At 31.7% G+C, this 22,142-nt stretch overlaps 1 protein-coding gene, 2 long non-coding RNA genes and 1 pseudogene across 5 annotated transcripts; 1 reads left to right on the forward strand and 3 right to left on the reverse strand.

Moving 5' to 3' along the window:
* Window positions 1-8,231: 8,231 nt before the first annotated feature.
* Window positions 8,232-17,337, reverse strand: LOC107012046. 2 transcript variants are annotated; one of them, XR_003576933.1, is made up of 3 exons: window positions 17,272-17,337; window positions 8,971-9,139; window positions 8,232-8,793 (listed from the first exon to the last, which is right to left on the reverse strand). It is a non-coding gene; the product is annotated as an uncharacterized LOC107012046 (long non-coding RNA). The 2 variants fall into 2 exon arrangements; XR_001455971.2 differs by adding an exon at window positions 10,075-10,118 and having other exon boundaries at window positions 8,232-9,139; window positions 17,272-17,334.
* LOC114073828 (E3 ubiquitin-protein ligase Os04g0590900-like) lies at window positions 10,125-14,122 on the reverse strand. The gene has a single exon (XM_027914815.1). It carries the CDS (start codon window positions 12,104-12,106, stop codon window positions 11,219-11,221), a length of 888 nt encoding a protein of 295 aa, XP_027770616.1. The 5' UTR covers window positions 12,107-14,122; the 3' UTR covers window positions 10,125-11,218.
* LOC114076131 lies at window positions 14,510-15,362 on the forward strand (annotated as a pseudogene).
* An 85-nt stretch (window positions 17,338-17,422) lies between the features above and the next one.
* On the reverse strand, window positions 17,423-20,198 carry LOC107012047. 2 transcript variants are annotated; one of them, XR_001455972.2, is made up of 6 exons: window positions 19,899-20,198; window positions 19,742-19,825; window positions 19,019-19,149; window positions 17,918-18,047; window positions 17,618-17,773; window positions 17,423-17,524 (listed from the first exon to the last, which is right to left on the reverse strand). It is a non-coding gene; the product is annotated as an uncharacterized LOC107012047 (long non-coding RNA). The 2 variants fall into 2 exon arrangements; XR_003576932.1 differs by having other exon boundaries at window positions 17,918-18,039; window positions 19,899-20,189.
* Between the last annotated feature and the right edge of the window lie 1,944 nt (window positions 20,199-22,142).

The following is a 22,142-nucleotide window of genomic DNA, read 5'->3' on the forward strand; positions in this document are numbered from 1 at the left end:
CTTTACTTAAAAATATGATTAGGGAACATAATTTCTTAAAAGGTTACAGTAACAGAATTCATATGGGGTATCCATTGAGATTGCATTGCGACTTCAGCACTTTTTCTGCTAAATAATTCACTTTACCATCACTGCAATGGACCATTAACTACTTAACTTGATCTTGGTGTTGCTTAATCTGCACTGGAAAGTGTCACAACTTTGGATGGTCCAATATGATCAACACTTATGTGTTAATAATTGCTTTAATCTTGGGACAATCAATACATATCAGCTAATTGATTGTCTTATGAGCATATCTAGGGTGGGTTCTGCAGGTTCAGTTTTACCTGTCACATATGCAAAAACACAGTAGAAAAGAAAACAATACGTATAGTAAGATTACACTTATTTGACTGCATTTTTTTCTAGATTTTCTGGATTCACCTTCACTTGTGAGTACCTCTCATGCCTTTGTTGAGGATTCCATCTTGGCTAGCTTGATTGTAATTTACTACGTTACCCCCGGTGCGTTCGGTACGGAGGAAAATGTTTTTCAAGCATGTTAAAAGCTGCAGTGTTGCTACAGTTCAAAGCGAGAAATTTTACGGCTCATGAAGAAATGCTCGGTAGTTTCCCCTAAATATTGATTGTGTTCTCCTCACCGTTCCAACACACATCACCTACCTTCGTAGCTCCATCCCACCACCACCTCCGTCTCCAATAATATTAGTCTAGATTATATAAAAATACTTTTAGAACAATTCTGTTGATTATATAGTGAAAAGGAAAAAAAGTCCGATATACTCGCTCAACTTTGTCATTTGAAGTTGATATGTCCCTTGTTATGAAAGTGACCCATCCATATCCTTATTGGTAATCAAACGGATCGCATATACCTCTACCGTTACAAAATGAGCTTATACCCTTAAGGAAGTGAAAAAATAATTTTAACTTTATATTTTTGACTTCTGATTTTTTTATAAAAAATTATGTAGGTGTATATATGAAGTTATAACAAAGTTCAAGGTATATTTTAATTTTTTATACAAAAATTATTTTTTGACATCTTTGATTTTCAATTATTTTAGTTCCTTATTTTTATTTTATTATTTTTTCGTTCCTTAATTAGTATAAAGAGAATTTTAAAACTAATTTTTTGTGGCTATATTATAATATAAAATAATTTTTTCGACTACATTGTTATTTAGTTTTTGTATTTGAAAAAAATGGATCATCTATGCAAAATTAATGAAACATAAATAAATTTGCTCATCAAAATAATAACTTTAAATTAGTCGTTGAAACAAAAGAAAAAATCAAAACATTATGTGTGAGGAGGATTATATTTTTTTTTCTAAAAAACATATTTAAAAAATTAAATGAAAATTAATTTTTTCACTTCCTTCAGTGAAAAAAGATATATGGTCATTTCACATAAAAAAACTTATACGTAAAAAAACTTATATGGTCATTTCTATCGTACTAATTTATGTATCATATTTATTGATTTCACATAAAAAAAAAAACCTATATGTAAAATATAACGAATACATCAAAATGATTGTATATTACTAATTTGAACCTTGTGATGTTAGGAGAATAAGAGTTCTCACTATATATTATCGAACAAATTTTATCGTAGGACATTAAAAGAAGGGAGACAAACTGATCCAGTAAAGATTAATGTTTTAGGCTGCTGTCAATTTGCAATCTCTGTTTGGACAAAAAATGTTCGGCAAGAGATAATAACAAATTGTTTTTGACACTGTAAAATTCGTTTGGGGGATGCAATTTATGATAATTTGAATGAACCTACTTGTGAAAACGTCATTAATGAAACTTGAGGTCATTGATTAATGATCTCATTTAGCACAATAAAATGGTTGTCAATAACCTGCTGGATTATCCTGGTGAAAGTGAAACATGTTAAGAGCTCCGGAACATAGAAGAAGTTGTAGATATATACCACCGAAAAGCAATGTTGATGATGAAGTTGAAGATAATACTATACCTTAGGAACCAGTTACGTGTAAGGAAACACTTATCGCATGTAGAACTTTTCACAATTTTATGATACAGTTTGAAATGACAACATCGGTGCTCTTGGATGCAATAAGAAAATTTAGAAATGAACTTCAACTAGATTTAAATTTTAAGAAAACAATAACACAATAAAATCATATTTTACTAATTGTCTTAGATACATTTGTACTTTTAAAGAATTATTAATTATGATATTAATGGGACCATATATTTATGTAGGGGTCTTCTAGAAATATATTATCTTATCGAAATTGATGATTTTTTTCCATTAGCCCAAGTAGGAACCGGAGGAAAATATTATTTTAGAGAGATTATTAATTTATTGAGTATTAATGTATAGAGGTTTTACTATTATCTTCTTTCTTCAGTAATTTTATTTTGAATCGTTGATATTATTGTTCTTTTCATAAGAGTAATTTGAAGAAACATGGTTGGATAGAGAAAAAACTTAAAAATTAGGTTAAACATTTTATATCATGAAAATTCCCATTGATATGAACCTAAGCTATTTTATATTAAAAATGGACAAAGATCAAACTGATAAGTTTTTGAATATTTAAATAACTAAATTTGGTAAGGTTATAGTTAAGGAACTAAAATCAATAAGTGTATAGTTAAGGGATCAAAACTGATAAATTTTTAAATAGGTAAAAATAAATATGTTAAATAGAATGTATAGTTAAAGAGCCATTTTAGACCTATTTCTATAGTTAACAGACTATTTATGTTATTTTCTCTGCTATTTCTCCTTGTACTAATAACTTGATTATCTCGTCCGTGTGCTTCATTATCAAGTTATATTATGGTATAATTTTCTTTATTTTATTTTTCAATTTTTGGGGTTCTTGTTTAGATAACATAAAAATAATAATTTACTTTGTTGTGCCTAACACTTTCTTAATGATGATAACTAAATTTAGTTGATAAAATTTTAACTCTAGTGATTTTATTGATAAAAACAAGTTCATAATTTTGCCATACAAATTCTTAAATTTGATACAAATATGTTCCTCTCGTTATATTTTCAGATTTAAATATACTTTTTTTCATTATACTTTTATGCTAATTTATTCTTACAATTTTTATCAAAATAAATCATCCACTATTTTAAATATCCATTTCACTTTACAAAATACAACTATTTAACCCATTCAAATCCCCTCCACTTTGAGTTGTTTTCTTTTCATCATATCTTTCTTCTTCTTTTTTTTCCAATAATCCGCTTATTATTAAAATTAGATTCTTCAAGTCTTTGCTCCATCCATTTTTGGAATAACTTTCCCATTGACATTCAAGTCGGGTCTGCTTTCTTTATCAAAAGATTTAACCGTCATTTGGTAGGGTGTGTAAGCGTGTACAAGAATAGTATTAAATATGATATGATAGTAATGCAGATATTTATTATATATGTATTAATTATGTTGAGATTATTTTTTAATTTATAAGTGTATAAATTATTTACTTACAAAAATACTATTCACAAATAGGGTGATAAGGTGAAAAGGATATGAGTAAAAATCATTGACCTGGCTTCAGTTGGGGTTAGCCCTTCGAGAGATGAAATTTACTTCGATGTCACCTCCATATATTTGTAGCTATTTAAATATATGTACCTATAATTTACTAAACGATTGATGAGAGAGATGGAGGACATTTTCTTTTTTATTAAAAAGGATGATGTTTGGTTTATAGGTTGTATTTTTAGCTTTGTGGGAAAGGTTTTAGAGCTTGGGACTGGGCCATATTGAGGCTCGATTTGGTCGTATTTGCACCGCTTGTTCAATTAAGGGGTAAATGCATAAAATATGCATGAGTCTCTTGTTTTAACGTAAGTTGTATTGTTAATTGTGTGTGGACAATCTCACATTAGGCTCAATTAGTTTATATTTAAATCGTCGACCCATTTAAGGGGAAAGTTTCATGAGGCACATGTTTTATAGATGGTATTGTTAGTTTTTTGCAGACGGTTTTAGAGCTTCAACCTAGCCCTGCATTGAGGCTTGATTAGTCCGTATTTGCATCGAATAGGTCCATTTAAGGTGAAAATGTGGAAAAGTTTCAGTGAGGCTTGTTATAATCAAATTATGCAAAAGCCAAATGGTTAAGAAAATGCAACAAAGAACAATGATCTATTTGGAAGAGATTAGGAATAAAAGTATGGTAATTTTAAAAAAGTCGTACTGATTAATATTGGCTACATGTACAACACACGTGTCTAGAAATTAATCTTAATAATAACGATATTCAGATATATTTAAAAGTGATTTGATTTTATGAAAATATTAATTATATCCTTAATACCATGATTATCACAATACAAGTAATAATGATTTATTTATATTATAATTTTAAAAACATATATGTAAAATTTCGTACCAACCTAACAGCATCATATAAAGCGAAATAGAAAGTATTATTCGATCCGTGCAGGTAATAAGCATAAGTGTTCCTTCCGTTTTCGCAAAATATTCATCTGGACATGTTTATTTACTTTGTTTCACACCCAAAATAATTACTTGAATCGTCCATAACGCTCTTTTTAGATCTGAAGTCATTTTGATATCATCGTGACGTGTGCTCTGATTTGTTTGTGAAGTCACATGCATGAAACGTGAGTATACTTTTTTATTTTGATACCCATCCAACATAATTACTTGAAAATTTTAAATTATCTTGATTCGATTTAAATTGGTTTAAGCCAAATTCAATAAATTTTGAAGTGATTAATCAGGTTATCTATTTTTGAATTTATTTTGGTAGTCCTACTTGAAATATCGTGACACTCTTTTTTTATTTGACGTCATTGTGACCTTACCAAAGCACACGTGCCATGATTTTTTTTTAGTGAAGTTATATAAAGCATATAAGGAATAAGTATTTCTTGTGTTTCGATTTTAGTTTTCTTCCATTAATTGTTCTTTCCTCATTTTTTAAAAAATATAAAATAAATTTATTAGGTGATTATTTTTAGATTAGTAAAAATATAGAAATACTAAAAAAGTAGACAACAAGCAGAAGTAATTAAGAAACGTACTAAATCATTTTGTTTTATTTATTTTTCTTTTTTTCCAACTTCATTTATCTACAAATTATTCTCTCCTTTTTCCCCTCGACTGACTTCCACCTTTTGCTTTCTTGCTGACTACAGATACGAATTGGAGCTACGTGAAGGAGGTTTGTCATCAAAAAAAATTATCTTATTTTTTTATTTTATTTGATAATCTAATTCTACATACTTTTTGTCTTCTTTATTTTGATTTTTTTCCTTCATCAATTAAAAAAAGATGGATGATACAATAACTATAAATTATTTCTTTAGATGTTAAATATTAAAAATCAACTTATTTTAGCATATTATATCAAATCAGTAGAAGTCAAAAGTGTTTTGTTGCAGTACATTATGATATCACATTATATATCATATCCTAAAAGTGTATCACATATAATTAGTTTCTTTCTTTAAAATAAAGAGAAAAGATATAAAATCACCATTGAAGTTGTTTTGGATTTTCAAAAAGACATTTTAATTTTGTGAGTGTCCTATTACCCCGCAAAACTATCTAAATCTACAATAAATATACCGTTTTGACTAATTTTAACACCACTCGTGTTGTCACAGCACATGGGCGCGTGAAGGACTGTTGATACAACTTCCTACAAATGTAAAATTGCCATTTGGTACTTCCAATTTGCCTTATTGAAAAAAACTATAAAAACTCATGTATTAATTATTATTTTTTTATAACTTTATTAAGAATAGTTTTAAATTTTTCAAATTATTTTTCTCATCTTCCCTACCATCATTAGTTTACTCATATTTCTTGAGCATCCATGGCTTCCTTCATTTTTTTTTCTTTTTCTCTTTTTCCTATTTGACGTTTTATTTTTAAATTAAAGTTATTCAGTTTTATTTTTAAAAAAAATAAATTAGTTTACTGATTTTTTCTCTTACAAATCAAGATTGGAATCTGGGAGTAGTTAAACTATGAAAAATTCAATTTGGAAGTAAAAGTTGGAGAAGGTGATGATTTAAATGTCAGATTTTGACTTGATAATATCATGACACTCTTTTCAAAGCACATGTGCCATAATTTTTTTTAGTGAAGTCATCTAAAGCGTATAAGGAATAAGTATTTCTTGTGTTTCTGTTTTAGTTTTCTTCCATTAATTGTTCTTTCCTCATTTTTTTTAAATATAAAAATAAATTTATTAGGTGATTATTTTTAGATTATTAAAAATATAGAAATACTAAAAAAGTAGACAACAAGCAGAAGTAATTAAGAAACGTACTATATCATTTTGTTTTATTTATTTTTCTTTTTTTCCAACTTCATTTATCTACAAATTATTCTCTCCTTTTTCCCCTCGACTGACTCTCACCTTTTGCTTTCTTGCTGACTACAGAAACAAATCTGAGCTAGGTGAAGGAAGTTTGTCATCTGAGTAACCCTTTTTTTTAAATTATCTTTTATTTTATTTTATTTGATAATCTAATTCTACACACTTTTTGTCTTCTTTATTTTGATTTTTTTTCCTTCATCAATTAAAAAAAGATGGATGATACAATAACTATAAATTATTTATTTAGATGTTAAATATTAAAAATCAACTTATTTTAGCATATAGTATATCAAATCAGTAGAAGTCAAAAGTGTTTTGTTGCAGTACATCATGATATCACATTATATATCATATCCTAAAAGTGTATCACATATAACTAGTTTCTTTCTTTAAAATAAAGAGAAAAGATATAAAGTTATCATTGAAATTGTTTTGGATTTGTAAACAGACACTTTAACTTTGCGAGTGTCCTATTACCCCACAAAATTATCTAAATCTACAATAAATATACTGTTTTGACTAATTTTAACACCACTCGTGTTGTCACAGCATATGGGCGAGCAAAGGACTGTTGATACAACTTCCTACAAATGTAAAATTGCCATTTGACACTTCCAATTTGCCTTATTGAAAAAAACTATAAAAACTCATGTATTAATTATTATTTTTTAAAACTTTATTTAGAATAGTTTTAAATTTTTCAAATTATTTTTCTCATCTTCCCTACCATCATTAGTTTACTCATATTTCTTGAGCACCCATGGCTTCCTTCATTTTTTTTTCTCTTTTTCCTATTTGACGTTTTATTTTTAAACTAAAGTTATTCTGTTTTATTTTTAAAAAAAATAAATTAGTTTAGTGATTTTTTCTCTTACAAATCAAGATTGGAATCTCGGAGTAGTTAAACTATGAAAAATTCAATTTGGAAGTAAGAGTTGGATAAGGTGATGATTTAAATTTCAGATTTTGACTTGATAATATTTGAATATTTGGATTTTAATTACTTGTGGATATTTATTTTCATAAATAAATTAATTGATAGTAATTTGACTAAAAACTAACAGTGCTGCTGCGAAATCTGATCAGCCACAATGGTTTTGATGTTGCTGCAACACAAAGAGAATGAAAAAGAATAACTTAGTTGAGATGAAGAAGAAAGAGAAAAAGAAAGAACAGAGTTGAGGTGAAGAAGAAAGCGAAAAAGAAAGAACAGAGTTGAGGTGAAGAAGAAAGCGAAAAAGAAAGAACAGAGTTGAGGTGAAGAAGAAAGAGAAAAAGGAAAATAGAAAAATAAAAGAAATACAAAAAATTAGATAAAAATAATTAAAAATTATTTTAACATGTGACAAGTGATTATTAGTGCGTGACATACAAATATTTTTGTATTAGTGGTATTGAGTGAAAAAATGGGGTATACATTCTATTTTGAAACTGTTTAATAGGATAATAGAACACCCACAAAGTTAAGGTGTCTTTTTAAAAATTCGAAACAATTTCTATGATGATTTTATGTCTTTTCTCTAAAATAAAATCACTCGTCGGTACTCTAATTCACAAATGTTATATGTATCAAACAATGATGGTATCATTAAAAGACTAACAATTTATTCCTACAGAAAAAAACATTTGTTCTTTTATGATACGGACCTATTACATATTATATACTGTCAAGTTATTATAGATGTCAGATTAATTCCTTTAAAATATCACTGAGTCATCTATGAGGTTAAGGAGCATTATAGATGACTGAGTAGTATTTTTGTATCAATTCGAAAATAATCCAATTAAGAGCACAAATAATAGTGAAGAAACCTTGACCACCTAAAACAAGAACAAAGTTCTTGTAAAATTAGCAAAGATGAAAATGCAACAAACTAAACAAAGATCTTATAGTGGAAAACCTCCTTGCTCAAGAGAAGAAAAATCATGACCTACACCTCATAGAATTTTCACCAAAACTTTACGAATTTCAAAGAACAATTTTAGATTAGAACTCTATAATCAAATGGACTAACAGCTCACCTCAATAGTTCACTCAAACTGTTCAATGATTAGCTATAATCGTATACTCTCCAAAAAGCCAAACCCACTTCTTGTAACAAAAACCTTGCGAACACACTTTGTCACTTAGGAAAATTGTCCCTAAACAATGGGTTCTAAGTTGAAACAACACAAACTAAGCTTTGAAAGAAAACTTAACTCTAGCTCTTCTTTCTTCTATCGTCTTGCTCTTTCAGCACCATACTTGCTCTTGCTGCAAATGTTCTCTCAATTTCTGGATTCGCAAAAGTTGTGGTTCTTTGCACAGATTAAACCCTAGTTGAATCCTACCAAAAAAAAAAAACTAGTTGTCTTTTTCCTTAAATAAGACTTTCTTCTTTCCAGCTCTTTGTTTGAGGACTGGCACAAGCTTATGAACCTGGTTCACTTTGTCATTATCAAAATTTACTCAGAATATTGTCATGTCATCAAATAGCAATTTAACAAAGTTTAAATCATATTCTTTGTGGGATGTACTCTAACTTTCGTTAGGTTCTATATTTGAACAACAACCGCTTTATACTTCTTTTTGATAAGTGTAATTTGGGGTATCAATATTCATACCAGATATGAAATTGATCCAGATGATCAAGCCTTTTTAGCTTGTTTTGTTTGATTTTCATTGTCGTCATCCTTGTTTTCCTGATCTTGCTTCCTATCATTGTTCATTTTTTTGTCCTTGTTTAATGGTTTTCTCATTATCTTTTACATTTTTCTTGCTGCTTCATAGGGCCTGAAACAAGAGGATTATTCATTATTAATGATGAGGTTTTTATGTGACAACCTAACAATCTTTAATAAAATAATAGATTAACATTTTTCTCTATGAACATAAATGGACTTCAAATCAATCATCATACTTATATTGATGATATTGTTATGTTCTTTAGGGGCAGTACAAGATCTAGCGAAGTTGATATGAAGCAGATTAATTTTGTTTGTGAGAAGATCTGATCATAAGGTTAAGGGGAAATAATAGTATTTTTTTGTTGTATCTACTAAAACTTTAAATTACACAATCAACAAGATGAGGCAAGCTACAAGTTTTTGGGATAAAGGTTTCCCATTCAACTACTTAGTTTAGGAACAAAAAAGATAAGAGTACTTTGGTGGACTGATGACTAAAATTGTTAACAAGCTTAGCGGTTGGAATCATGGCATGGTAAACTTCAGTCATATGGAGTAAAACTAAATCTCATTAAACAAGTTTTACATGTTATGCTAGTGTACACCTTGACAACTATGGATCCTTTAAAGGAAACCATCGAACTCATTAATGAAGACTTGGCAAGGTAATTTGAGGGTTCCTCTACTAAAAACGGTAAGTATCATACTATCACTGGAGCTCATCAAAAAACTAGTGCAAACCTGAAAAGAGTGGTACTGGGATTGGAGTATTACAAGACATAAGTGATACAGTCGCCACTAAAAGATGGTGGAACTTGAGGACTAAACATTTCATCTGTGTTGCTTTTTACAAGTATAAAGCCTACAACACAGTACATCTAATGTCTAGGAAAGGGGAGATGGACAATCTCATGACTGGAGGAAGTTGAAAATTATAAAATTGAAGGTTCAATTCAATATAAGTTGAAAAGTTAGAAAAGGGTGATTATAGCTTTTGATAGAATGATTGAACAGGTAATGAATCTATTCTATGTTAGTTACCTCAGCTCCGATCCAAAGTCCAATATGATCATCAATGTTAGTGACTTCATGCAAGGAAAGAGTAGAAAGATGAAGAAATTAATTATCATCCTACCAGAAAGTACTATTAATGTCATCATTTTAGTGAACATAATAAAAGACGTTTAGAAAACTCTATAGGCAGTAATTTTTTTAATAAGAATGTGTGACAAATCATCACGACTCCCTACCCTTGAATGAGCTTTATAAATCATATGTAGAATAGAAAATTTTCAATTTATATATCATTCCTCTCTTAGAGATTGTTGAAAAAGAAATTTCCTTCTAATGAAAATCTGACTAAATTTGGTAAACAAGTATTAACTATGCATAAATGTTATGAGTCAATGCACTTCTTAGAATTGGTGGAGGATTAAACCTCTCAATGGGATACAAACCTTTCTACTACACATAACTCTCATCATGGTCAACTTGGAAATATATGAAAAAATACATGTCTTGTAGATATGAAGACCAAAGAAAATATTGGGGGGGAAAGATTAAACATCTTTTTTTTTTGAAATTTAAATAGTGTAATTGATAATTCAATCTGTCAATGCACTCATCAATATAGAGAAAGAAGGTTCCTTACTTGTACTAGTAAGGTTGATATATTCGGATTAACCAGATATAATGTTGATATTTGTAGAAGTTTAAAGTTCAATATATGTTTGTCAAAAGAGATAACAAAAATTATGAACTTGCAATCACAATTATCATTACATCCATGGATCATATCACTTTATAAGGAGCGGCTAACCAAATTATGAATAACTTAGCTAAAGAGAAGTCAATTCAAAGCTTTTAATCTTGATTGCAGCTCATTTGTTTGACCGCATGAACTTTCACTTTATTAATATCGACTTTCTAAGGCTCTAGGGAAATCTTAATACTTCAGTTCTATGAAATTAGAAGACACCCAAAACAAACAAATAAAAAATCAAACTATTTGTTGTCAATGATCATATCTTGGATCTAGGTTATCCCAATCCTGTCATCATCCTAATTGCACGATGTTTTGTACAAACAACTTTATAGATTTAGTTAAGCACAATATTTTGTACAAATAACTTTTGTATTTTAGTTCAGCAGAAGACACCAAAAACAAATAAGGAAAATAACCAAATTAATTGTTATCAATGACCATATCTTGAGCTTCATCGTCATCTTCGCCATCTCTAGCCTCTAATACATCGTCATCTCTAGCTTCATATTCATCGTTATCTCTAGCTTGAGATACATCTTCATCTCTAGCTTCTGATTCATCGCCATTTCTAACTTCAGATTCATCGCCATTTCCATCTACTAATACATCGCCATTCCCAGAAGCTTCCAGTACATCAGAATTTCCAACTCTAGACCCAACTCCATCTCTAGGTGCGGATACATCAAAATGTCTAGGCACTCTAATAGTTAGAAACCTATCCTCAGAAATTCTATTCATTTCTGTTATTGATACTGCTAGATCTGCAGTTTCTGCTATAATGGCAACATGAAAAACAAATACCACTCTATCTTCCTGTATATCACTGCCACCATCATCACCTATTTCATCCTCATCACCTTCTTCATGTGTCTTCTCGCATTGTTCGTCTACTGGCATCTTATACCTACAAATCGGACACGATCCATTGATGCCCAACCACGTGTCAATACAAATCGAATGAAAATGATGTTTACAAGGCATCTCCTTAGCTTCCTCGCCAAGTTCAAAATTGGACAAGCAAATAGAGCAATCAATCCCTTCACCTAAAATCTTAACCAACGGTATCGCTTGAATGGAAGCGATTGATGCTGGTAATTGCCGTTCCAAAATAGGTTCTGCATTGATAGGATGAGCTTCGAAGAAGGAGATTGAGTTGTTTGTTGCGTCCACCACTGCCACAATATTCCGTTCATCTTCCGGTGGTGGAATGGATTGGGCGAATCGAAGTATATGATCAAAAATCATTGATCTGACTTCAGTTTGGGTTAAGCCTTCGAAAGATGGAATTAACACCGATGCCACCTCCATATCTGGACCTATAGTTTACTAAATGTTAAAAGAGAGAGGCAGATGCCATTTTTTTATTGAAGGAAGGTGCTTGATTTATAGGGTTTATTGTTAGCTTAATAAGCAAGATTCTAGAGCTTGGGCTTGGGCCCACATTGAGGCTTGATTTTGTCGTATTTGCATTGCCGATTAGTTTAAAGGGTAAATGCATAAAAATTTGCACTTGATTTGGTCTCTCATTAAGTATTTTCTATATTTGTACTAATCTAAAAATAATCACCTAATATATTTATTTTTATATTTTATAAAGGAAACGAAAAACAAAAGAGGAAAGGAATAATTAATGGAAGTAGACTAAAAAAGAAAACGGAAGAAAAACTTATACCTATACGCTCCACGTGACTACACTAAAAAATCATGGCACATATGCTTTAGTGAGGTCACAATAAAGTAAAATAAAGACTTTCATGGTATCTCAAAGTAGGACTATCAAAATAGATCCACATATAGATAACTTGCTTAATTAGTCCAGAAATTTAATGAATTGGGCTAAAAAATGATGCTTTGATGAATTGCTCATAAGCCTTGAAACACCACCAATAAAGTATGAAATATATGGACGAGTATGAGTCAAATAAATCAAACCTCCAACCAGACTTTTAATCCTACTGCAATTTTTCATTTATATTCATGGGTGTTGTGGCAGATTTACAATTGACAAGCCCAATTCTTTGAAAGAGATCTGATGCATATTTCTTTTAAGAATAAATACTTTACCTTCTCCTTATTTCACCTCGAGCCCAAGGAAGTAATGCAACAAACCCGAATCAGTCATCTCAAATTTATTCATTATACTAGATTACAATAGAGTGAGATGAACCTATATAAATTATATCATTAACATGGAGGCATACAAGCAGATTATTGTTAACCTCACTTCTTTAATTACAAAGTAGGCTTATTTTCACTCCTTTCAAATCTATTTTGAACAAAATAGGAATTGATTTTGCTATACCAAGTGTGTGGCGCTTGTTTCAACCCATAAAGTGTCTTCCTCAGATGGTACGCATTCTCCTCTTGGCTACTAATTTTAAAACCTTGAGGTTGAGCAACATAAACCTCCTCTTCTGTCTGATTCACCATTCAAGAAGGATGACTTGACATCAAGTTGACAAAATGACCATTTCATTTGAGCAGCCAAGGCTAAAATTGTTCTTACCGTTTCAAATCCAGTAACATAAGAAAATGTCTCCTCAAAATCAATACCCTATTGTTGTGAGTATACCTTTGCGACAAGTCTGGCCTTGTTTTCTGTACACTTTCATCTACATGATACCTTGTTCTGAATATCCAGTTTGACCATCAATTCTTTGTATTGCCATCACTTTTTCCTTCATCGCATTCTTCCACTCCTTATTTTCAATTGCTTCATAAAATATAGGTTCTCAAACAATAAAGCAAATTGACAAGATTGCTTAGAATATCTAGGATTCTCTAGTGGAATTGGTCAAGTGTTGCAAATATCTCTGGTTCAATCGCTTCTTTAGGTGAATTTGGAGCAGACTTTTCTCCTTCATTTTTAGAGTCTTCGATGGGTATAAGAATCTCTTGTTGTATTTGTTTTTCATCAAATACAAGAATTCTACTAAATATCACTTTGCATTGAGAGGATTATACAACCTGTATGCTTTGGATTCAAGAAAATAATCGATGAAAATATATTTTTGTGATTTTTTATCTAGTTTTTACGAGTTTGAGAGTTAACCAAAGCATAAGCAATAAAACAAAAAAATCTTAAGTGGCTTACTAAAGGACTTGTACCTTTCTAAGCTTCATATGGTGTTTTATTCATCACACAACCTTTGTAGGAGATAGGTTCAGTAAGTACACTGGGTTGCAACTACTTCAGTAAATACGATTCTTACGTTCTGCTACACCATTTTGCTTCGGTGAGTAGTGTGCAGTAAGGTCCTTGTGAATTCCAGATTCTTCACAAAGATGGACAATTTGTTAGATAAGAACTCACCAGCTCTGTCCGTTCGGAGAGTTTTTGTGCGCAGTCCACTTTGATTCTTCACTAGTATAGGTATAAGTTTTTCTTCCGTTTTCTTTTTTAGTCTTCTTCCATTAATTATTCTTTTTCTCTTTTGTTTTCCGTTTCCTTTATAAAATATAAAAATAAATATATTAGGTGATTATTTTTAGATTAGTACAAATATAGAAAATACTTAATGAGAGACCAAATCAAGTGCAAATTTTTATGCATTTACCCTTTAAACTAATCGGCAATGCAAATACGACAAAATCAAGCCTCAATGTGGGCCCAAGCCCAAGCTCTAGAATCTTCCTTATAAAGCTAACAATAAACCCTATAAATCAAGCACCATCCTTCAATAAAAAAATGGCATCTACCTCTCTCTTTTAACATTTAGTACACTATAGGTCCAGATATGGAGGTGGCATCACTGTTAATTCCATCTCTCGAAGGCTTAACCCAAACTGAAGTCAGATCAATGATTTATGATCATATACTTCAATTCGACCAATCCATTCCACCACCGGAAGATGAACGGAATATTGTGGCAGTGGTGGACGCAACAAACAACTCAATCTCCTTCTTTGAAGCTCATCCTATCAATGCAGAACCTATTTTGGAAGAGCAATTACCGGCATCAATCGCTTCCATTCAATCGATACTGTTGGTTAAGATTTTAGGTGAAGGGATTGATTGCTCTATTTGCTTGTCCAATTTTGAACTTGGCGAGAAAGCTAAAGAGATGCCTTATAAACATCATTTTCATTCGATTTGTATTGACATGTGGTTGAGGATCAATGGACCGTGTCCAATTTGTAGGTATAATATGTCAATGAACGAACAATGTGACAAGAAAGTGGTGAAAATGAAACAAATGATGATAGTAGCAGTAATATTGGGGAAGATAGAGTGATTTTTATTTTTTGTGTTATCATTACACCTGAAAATATACACCAGCTAACAATACCGATAACAAGAATCAATAGACATCCCCGATGATATGTTGATGGAAGTAAGAGTGCATAGACACTTTGATATATCTGAAGCTGTTGGAAATGGCGATGTATCCAAAGCTGGAAATGATGATGTACCCGAAGTTGGAAACAAAATAAAAATGACGATGAATTCTAAGCTAGAGACGACGATGTATTAGAAGTCGGAGATGGCGATGTATCTGAAGCTAGAGATGGTGGAGATGACGATGAATTCAAAGCTCAAGACATAGTCATTAATAACAAATAGTTTGGTTATTTTTCTTATTTGTTTTTGGCGTCTGCGGAGAGTTTTTATGTGTTACCCACTTTGATTCTTCACAAGTATCTTGTATTTTCTAAAATTTTCAAAGGCTTCTACTTTATATTTTAGGAAATACACCCAACTCATGCGACTGAAATCATGTGATGATGGGAAAAAATCGACTTCCACCAAAAGAATCATTATTCATTGAACCACACAAACATGCATGAATTAATTTTAGGCAAGTAGTTACTCTCCATGCCTTTCCAATAGGAAACGACTTTCTACTTTGCTTCCCATTAATGCAACCTTCGCATAAATCAAAAGAACTAATTTTTGGTATCCAAATACCATACCTTTTGGTATAAGCAACTTTCTACCCTTGAATTAAGATGCTCATACCTCAAATGCCACAAATTCACACACATTTTTTGCACCAGTTACCAGAGCAAAAATTTCCACATTTGAACTTATAGCGGAAACATTTTGTTTTCACCCATGAGAAAATTAACCATTACTCGCCCTTCCCTCGACTATTTCCATGAAATGCACCTCTACCTCGTCCTCTTTCTTTGTTACCTTGTCATGATCTCTTGAATCGGGTGCCTCCACCGTAGATTAAAATGTTTTTCTTCCTGCTTTTCTAATACATGTTTATTCTTGCCTCATGGGCTTGTAAAGAAGCCATCAATTCATATAATGAAAATTTTGACAAATCTTCGGACTCCTCAATTGCAGCCACCACATGATCAAACTTAGGAGTTAAACTCCTTAAAAATTTCAACAACAGTTTGATCAGTTATTTTGTCTCCATGTGACCTCATTAGACTAATTAATAGCCATTGCTCTAGACAAAAATTCTTGCACATGTTCATCACCTTTCATGATTTAAAGTTTTAAACTCATGCCGAAGATTTTGAAGTTTTACAACGCTATTTGAAATTCTGTTTGAAAAATTCTCCAAGCTTGCCTTTAAGTGGTGGCTGCTGCAATTCGGGAAAATATTGTCCCATGGATTGCCTGTTGAAGGAAGAACAATGCCTTCGCGTCCTTCTTTCTATTTTCCTTCAGTCGTTGCTCTTCATTCGGACGTGCAAATCCAGTCTCTATCAAGTCCCAAGGATCTTGAGGCTTAAATAAAGTCTTCATCTTGATGCTCCAGAACTGATAGCTTTGTCCCATAAAATGGGGATGGCCGGCTGAGGTATGTTCAGAAAACTTCCATTGGAAGCCATGGTGTTTTTCTGTTATTAGGTCGTCTGAAGCTAAGCCTTGATCTGATACCACAAATGTTGGAGAATAGAGATCTTAAGCTCACTCAAGAACAAAATATTTGAAAGGAAGGAATTAACTAGCAGGAAAGTTGAAGAGGATATATAACAATGTATGATTGCTGGAAGTGTAGGCTATTGGAATTGCAGCTGCTTTTCCGATTCTATTCATCAGCAATGATGCCTTTTAAATAGGCTTACGACTTAACTTAAAGACAAAATTAAAAGGGCGCGCTAACTCAATAGCGCATTCAACTAAAAATAAGAAACTTAATGACCACATAACAACTATCCTAGACTAAGTCGAAGTGCAGTAAAATACTAAAAGAAAGTTGCAGTTACTTTCCACTTCTTCCATTTAAATCATTTATTTAACAGTGATATGTGTCTGCCACACATCCCCAGTTTTACTACCTTTTGTCGTTCAACCAAAGCTATGAGAGCAAGGATTTATATCAACTATGATAAGATCAACATATGTGCATCCATTACAAAGTTATCAACAAAATATCCTGGCTGCTCTATAATATGTGTAACTCATTCCTAAAAGTAATAACACTTCTCAATGTGTAGATGAAATTCTACTCGAGTAACAGAAGAGAAAAACTTTCTTAAAAGAAGACAAGTTAAAGTTTAGTTAGGACCTGATACATTTATTTGAACTTCAACGATATGGTATTAAAGCCCTCCATAAACTCATCCAACCTGAATGTTAGTTACAAATGTTATAAGCTAATGAAGTATCACTGAGACATGTGAAGATTGAAAGGGACATTCTAATGATAAAAATGACTTGCCTTCTCTTTCTCCACTTGCCATATTGCTTTTTATATCATCATGCTCTTAGGTAACAAAATCAAGTTCTTGGACTTTCTCATTGCACACAGATAATTTGTTCTGATACATGGTGATAGTGGACACTATTAGTATATCGAGAGAAATTGTAATCCTACAAGTTTTCACTGCATATAAATGTTGACTGGTGCATACTCAGAGATCGAGTCAAGATTTGGATTTATCTCTTTTAGTTGAACTTCTAGAATTGCAATGATCTCCAAAGCTTTATTATGGTCATAAGTCTCGCCAAGAGTGTCATTCCTAAAAGTTGTTTAAAGCTTTTCTGGATCCACCGAGTCCTTTTGATTCCTATACCAAGAGGAACAAATATGTGTATTGACAATAATATCAACGGCAGATATGAGTGTATGTATATAAGATAGATAGATACATAAAAGCTATGGCATCCCAGTAAATGGTAAGAAGTAAGCATTTGAAAGAAATCCAGCTTACTGCTCAGTATGCTTTGAAAGAGCAATAAACAAATCATCAAGCTTTTTATTATATCCTTTGCCTTTGAGCTCCAAGTCTTCATAGGTCTTCTTCATATCTTGTAAGTTGTAATCAGCATCCACCTGCAGCTCTAATTGAACTGAATTAGAAACTCATTCCACATAGAAGCAAGAAAGCTTCATAGAAACTGGCACAAAGCCTCTGAAGAATGCAATTGATCTACAGACTTCTTCAAAGTTACATACTTATTTTTAGCATCATTCGGAGAAGCAGAGTGCTGATCAAAGAGCTAGAGAATTATGAAAAGACAACAAAAGGAATTATAGACAACTTTAATGCAACATTCATAATCATGAAATGCCGAAAGTAAATGGAGATTTCTGTTCTCTTTGACAACAAATGATTTCTGTTCGATCTTTGAAGGTACAAAGCAATTTTCTTTCTCGGCAACCAGACTTCCCTTCTCTTTCTTTGATTCCTCAATCTCTTTTGTGAGTTTCTTAATCATTTTCTGTCTTGTTTCTATCTGAATTTTACTATGGTAGATCTCTATGCCTTTTTTTATCAATGTCCTGGTGAAGGAAGGAAAAATAAAAGCAGCATGAATGGTGTAATTAAATACACAATTCAATATGCACAAGGTCATATCCACTTATAGATTCAATTTTGGTGATCTTTGTCTTTTGATTTTTCAAACGCTCACCACCAGCACTCTCTATTTCTTTTTCTCAAGTTCTGTCTCCTGAAGTATATAATGTCTATTAACTTTTAATATAAGAAACGAACATCCAAGAAATAATCTATGCATGGCCAAACTTTGCATAACTAATACATTTATAACTAATAAATGCATTACTAATACTTGTATAGTTCTAGCCAGTTACCAAACAACCCCAGGGGATTCGACATTAAATCACATTGCATATTCATGCCAAAAGTTTAATCTTGATTGATGAACAACAATTACAGATTCAGGACAAGGTTGCCAGGGTTTTATATTCAGCCATCACAACAAAATGTGACAGAACACATGACAGTTTTCAAAAAGTATCAACACTCTGGCAACAATAAAAGAGTTTACCATAAAGGTTGAGAACTTACTGCTTCAATGATTCTGCAATCTTCTCAACATATTTGTTGGTTCCAATAATATCTTCTAGATACTCCAGAAAGCCTTCATCATGGGCTGATTGCGCTTTTGGCTTCATCAACGATATTTGCTCAACCTCCCCCTGAAAAATCCAACCACTTCAACCCCATAATGAAACAATATTCCCGAATTTAACATCAAGCAAGTGATATAAACCAATTATTATCTAAGTGAACCCCTTTCCCCATCAGTTTCATGGTGACCTCTGTATTGTCACTTGACTGGTCATTGACGAAGTACTTAGAGGAATTATCTCGGAATGCCACACATGTAAGGAACAACTTTGTATGTCTCAGCATCCTTGAATAAAAAAAGAAACACTTGATTCAAAAGTAAAACTGCAACTCTAAATGACCATCTCGAAAAGAGGAAATCAAGCAGTTACAATGAACAGATACGCCAGCACTCTCCAAATTCTGGTGATTAGTTAAATTGTGGATGAACTCTGTAACTTCATTAAGACGCATCTGCGCAGTTTATAATCAAAGATGAAAATGCTAAACTTTTTCAGCTGTTGTAAATTCCATACCAGCGAAACAATCATAATGGTTAGTATTTAGGACTAAGAATTTCAGCATTTAGAATAGACCGGATTTTAGTAGTGCAGCTAATGCTTGTTTTCACTAACAAAACAAGGTTGGATGAAACGGTCAAATCTATGAAGACTACGTTACCTGTTTGGCTCGCTTCCCAAACAACATTGCATCAATTTATGTTACTCTTTCCACTACCATTAGGACCACAACCGCAGAAAAGCTCTGAAAGTAAAACGACTTCAATTTCCTGTAGACTCAATTACGAAAATCACAGTGAAATTAAAAAAAATCTAACCTTATGAAATGGGCCAACACGCTGTTTCGCCGCCATGAGACTCGGTTTTTCTCATGTTCATCTCTTTAATGAATAGCCTTGGAGCTCTAGATACATAAAGAGGGGATTCAGCCATCAAATCGTCGGAGATCCACGAGTTCCATTTCTACGCCCATTCTTCACTGGTTTAGAGAGTAAACTTCGGCGGAACTCCGGTCAAGTGCTATTGAATTGGCCCGCAACTACAGCTGTCAAAATTGCAAAGTGTGTTTGGTGGCTAGGTCGCCCAATCAAATCCTTGGATTAGGTGGTGTTGGGCCAAATTTGTTTGGGCTCATTCCAAAACGAGGCATTTTAGCGAGCCTCATTAGATCCACTAGCGTAGGCTCAACCCGCAAACTTCATAGGCGAGTTAGTAGGCTATGAGTATTTAAAATTATTTTTTATATATATTTTTAAGGACAACTTTCATATATAGCAAATAAAAAATTTATATTTGTATGCTATAGCAAAGTTTGCAAATTGCGCTATATAGCAAACATAGAAACTGTATAATTCGCTATACATATACAGTTGAAGCAAATTGTATAAAACGGAGTGTATAAAACAAGAAAGAGAAAGACACTTGGGCAGAGAACTGTATAAAAATGAAGTATATAAAACGAATTGTATTATTATAAGTGTATAGATCGATTATATACAATTTAAATTTTTATAAAATGAAAAAGAGAGAAAGACAAAAGAGACTTGACAAGGAATATACAATTAAATCGAATTGTATAAAACGAGAAAGAGAGATTAGATACAATTTGAAAATTGTATAAAACGAGAAAGAGAGAAAGGCAAAAGAAACTAGGCAGGGGAGTATTTTTATTGTATAATTATAAGTGTATAGAACGAAAATATATGTACTTGCATGTGTATATACAATTTTCTCACGCTTTATACAAACTGAAACGCAATTTATACATTTCGCTTCTGTTTGTATAAGTGAGAAAGGCGAGGGTGGCGAGCGAGATTTGGAAGAGTGGCGAGCGAGATTCGGAAGAGGGGAGAGAGGGGAACAAAAATATATGTATTTATACAATTTTCTCTGCTTTGTACAATTAGAAACAATTTTTATACACTTGTGTTTGTATAAAAAGTGAGGAAGCGAGCAAGAGATTGGAGGAGAGTGGCGAGCGAGATATTTGGGAAAGAGGCGCCTGGCAATTTTTTGCAAACGTTTGCTATGGAGCACAATTGAATCAAACCCTAGCTACTCAATTTATTTTAGGTTATTAGTTTGTTATTATATACAATTTTCCCTATTTTTAATAATGTTTTCTTTGTAAAGTTTTTATTAATAAATATTATTATAAATAAAAAATCAAGTCTTTTAAACTAGCTAGTTTTTTTTTTGAGAGAAATGGTGAAATGTTTAACATTTTTTTGTTAATTATATGTTGACTATTATGTATTTTTGCATGTAAATTGAATTGTTTGATTCATAAATGTATTTTTGTAAGTATTTATCGAAGTGTACGATACTTCAATGAAGAATTGTACTTATTCATGTTGTGTTCATAAACGTCAATGTTTAATACTCGTAGATACTCTTTCTGAGAGAGTAGTATTGTTCATTTATTGATTGAAGGGTCAATCCATCCCAACTCGTGGCCCGCTTAGGACTCAGTTGGGCTGCTATTTTATAGGCCCTTTAATTAAAAATGACAACACATCCCAACCCATTTAACTATCTAGCTTGTTAGGGTTGGGTTGGATCACCCCATTTTAACAACTCTACCAACAACCATGGTGTCTTAACCTGTGGACAACTAAATATCGCTTGGGTCTCATATTTTTGGGCCCCAAATTAGAAAGAGAAAATGACTTGTATATACAATTGTTAATAACTATTAGCAACATATAGCCTAACATTAATAAACATTAAATAGATAAATAAAGTATTAGCACAAATTGTCCCAAAATTAATTTTGAATGCTAATAGGTGTTTTTTCCCTTCATTATGAAATGAACAGTTAATTATCAACATAAGCTAACCAGGCGTGGTTTTTTTCTATGAAAATATTAAACTCTTGTATTGATAAAGATGATCATTCATTTCCCATGAAATTCATCAATTCAAAATCAGTGTATCAAAAAAAAAATCAATGCACTTCAACAACAAACAGAGAAAACTATATGACATTTTGAAAGTTTTAATTATAGCGAAGAATGCGATAGTAAAAATTATTTTGTTTATTCAATAGAATGGTTGGTTAA

Source organism: Solanum pennellii, chromosome 2, assembly GCF_001406875.1.
Source record: "Solanum pennellii chromosome 2, SPENNV200".
Taxonomy (NCBI): domain Eukaryota; kingdom Viridiplantae; phylum Streptophyta; class Magnoliopsida; order Solanales; family Solanaceae; genus Solanum; species Solanum pennellii.

Coding starts and splice junctions, on each gene's coding strand:
- LOC114073828 (XM_027914815.1), bottom strand. CDS start 12,106: ATGGAGGTGGCATCGGTGTTAATTCCATCTTTCGAAGGCTTAACCCAA.